This window comes from Cariama cristata, unplaced genomic scaffold, assembly GCF_000690535.1.
Source record: "Cariama cristata isolate BGI_N322 unplaced genomic scaffold, ASM69053v1 scaffold33127, whole genome shotgun sequence".
NCBI lineage: Eukaryota > Metazoa > Chordata > Aves > Cariamiformes > Cariamidae > Cariama > Cariama cristata.
Window position 1 is genome coordinate 10,086 of NW_009627703.1, and position 1,276 is coordinate 11,361.

The 1,276-nt window shown below is 59.2% G+C and overlaps 1 protein-coding gene across 1 annotated transcript in view; it reads right to left on the reverse strand.

Moving 5' to 3' along the window:
* Positions 1-1,276, reverse strand: part of ZBTB48 (zinc finger and BTB domain containing 48) — a gene marked incomplete at its 5' end in the record, with an annotated part of 3,472 nt that overhangs the window by 853 nt on the left and 1,343 nt on the right. Inside the window, 2 exons of the mRNA XM_009704532.1 lie at positions 340-476; positions 969-1,123. Coding sequence (XP_009702834.1) covers positions 340-476; positions 969-1,123 — 292 coding nt within the window. The remainder of the gene's footprint in view (positions 1-339; positions 477-968; positions 1,124-1,276) is intronic.

A 1,276-nucleotide genomic window follows, 5' to 3' on the forward strand; every position in this document is an offset into this window, starting at 1 on the left:
GAGCCACGCTGTGGCAAAGACCGCACGTGTGGTTGGTCTGTGCCAGGCCAGTTAGGAAGGCTTAGAAGCAGTACAAGCAGCAGCCTGCTGGCCCAGGCTAACTGCTACTGGGGAAGACTCATCAAGTTCTTCCTCTCTTGTGCCGTGAGGGTAGTGGAAATAACAGGAACGTGCCTTCCTCGGTGTTAGCACGTGCTCACCAGAGCATGGCTTTGCTCCCCGGGGGAAGCGGGCAGGAGAAGGTGGGCTTGGCAGCACAGGTGCTTTCTGGAGGTCCTGGATGCTGGAGCGCGGCGCTCAGCACTGCCAGCCCCAGCCACACACCCGGGGAGGGGATACCTTGCGTCCTGAAGGTCTTGCCGCAGAGGTGGCACTGGAAGGGCTTCTCACCGGTGTGCGTGCGCAGGTGCATGTTGAGGTTGGCTTTCTGCGTGAAGGCATGGTGGCAGAACTCACAAACGTAGGGCCGCTCGTTCCTGTGGGCAGGGGCAACGTTACCTTCATCTCTGCCTTCGCCAGCTTCAGCCCCTCAGGTTCTCACCCAACATTCTTGTAATTAAATCCTACTTCAACTCATCTCAAACTAAAGTATTTTGGAGGCCCACAAATGCTATTCTGTAGCCTCCCACCCCTTGGGCGTTATAACCGGCCCAGGAAACAGAACGTGGAAAGCAGCCGTTGGCGCATGCTTGCCACTTCAAGAACACGAATTAGCCAGGCTGATGAGCTTCCATCATCACCTCGTACACTTGGAGGAAGTACCAAAAGCCTGCACTTCCTTTGGAAAAAAGAAAAGCAGAATGCTGGCTGGCCCCTCGCCAGAGCCAGAGCCAGCCCCTGCGGGAAGGCAGTGCTTGCCACCCTTGAGCCAATTCCTCTCCCCAGCACCAGCCAGCTGGGCCCTCGGCGGAGGAAGCGTGGCCAGGAGAGCCACGGTGATGTAGCGGAGGACATGGGTCACGTCATACCTGTGCTTGGCCTTGATGTGCATCTGCAGGCCGTTGCGACTCGAGGCCCTGTGCCCACACTCCTCGCAGACAAACAGCTTCTCTCCCCGGTGCTTGAAGGCCTCGTGCAGTCGCAGCTCTGTCCGAGACAGAAAGCACTTGGAGCAGGTTGAGCACTGCAAGGCCACAGGAGAGCGCAGGGTTAGGCAGCTTGCCTGGGCAGAGTTCATGGTGTACGCCCGCAACAGACCCGCTCACTGCCCGAGACCCATCCCTGCGCCTGCCGCTGCTGCTTTGGGGAACCCTGCAGCCGGCTGACGCAGACCCCC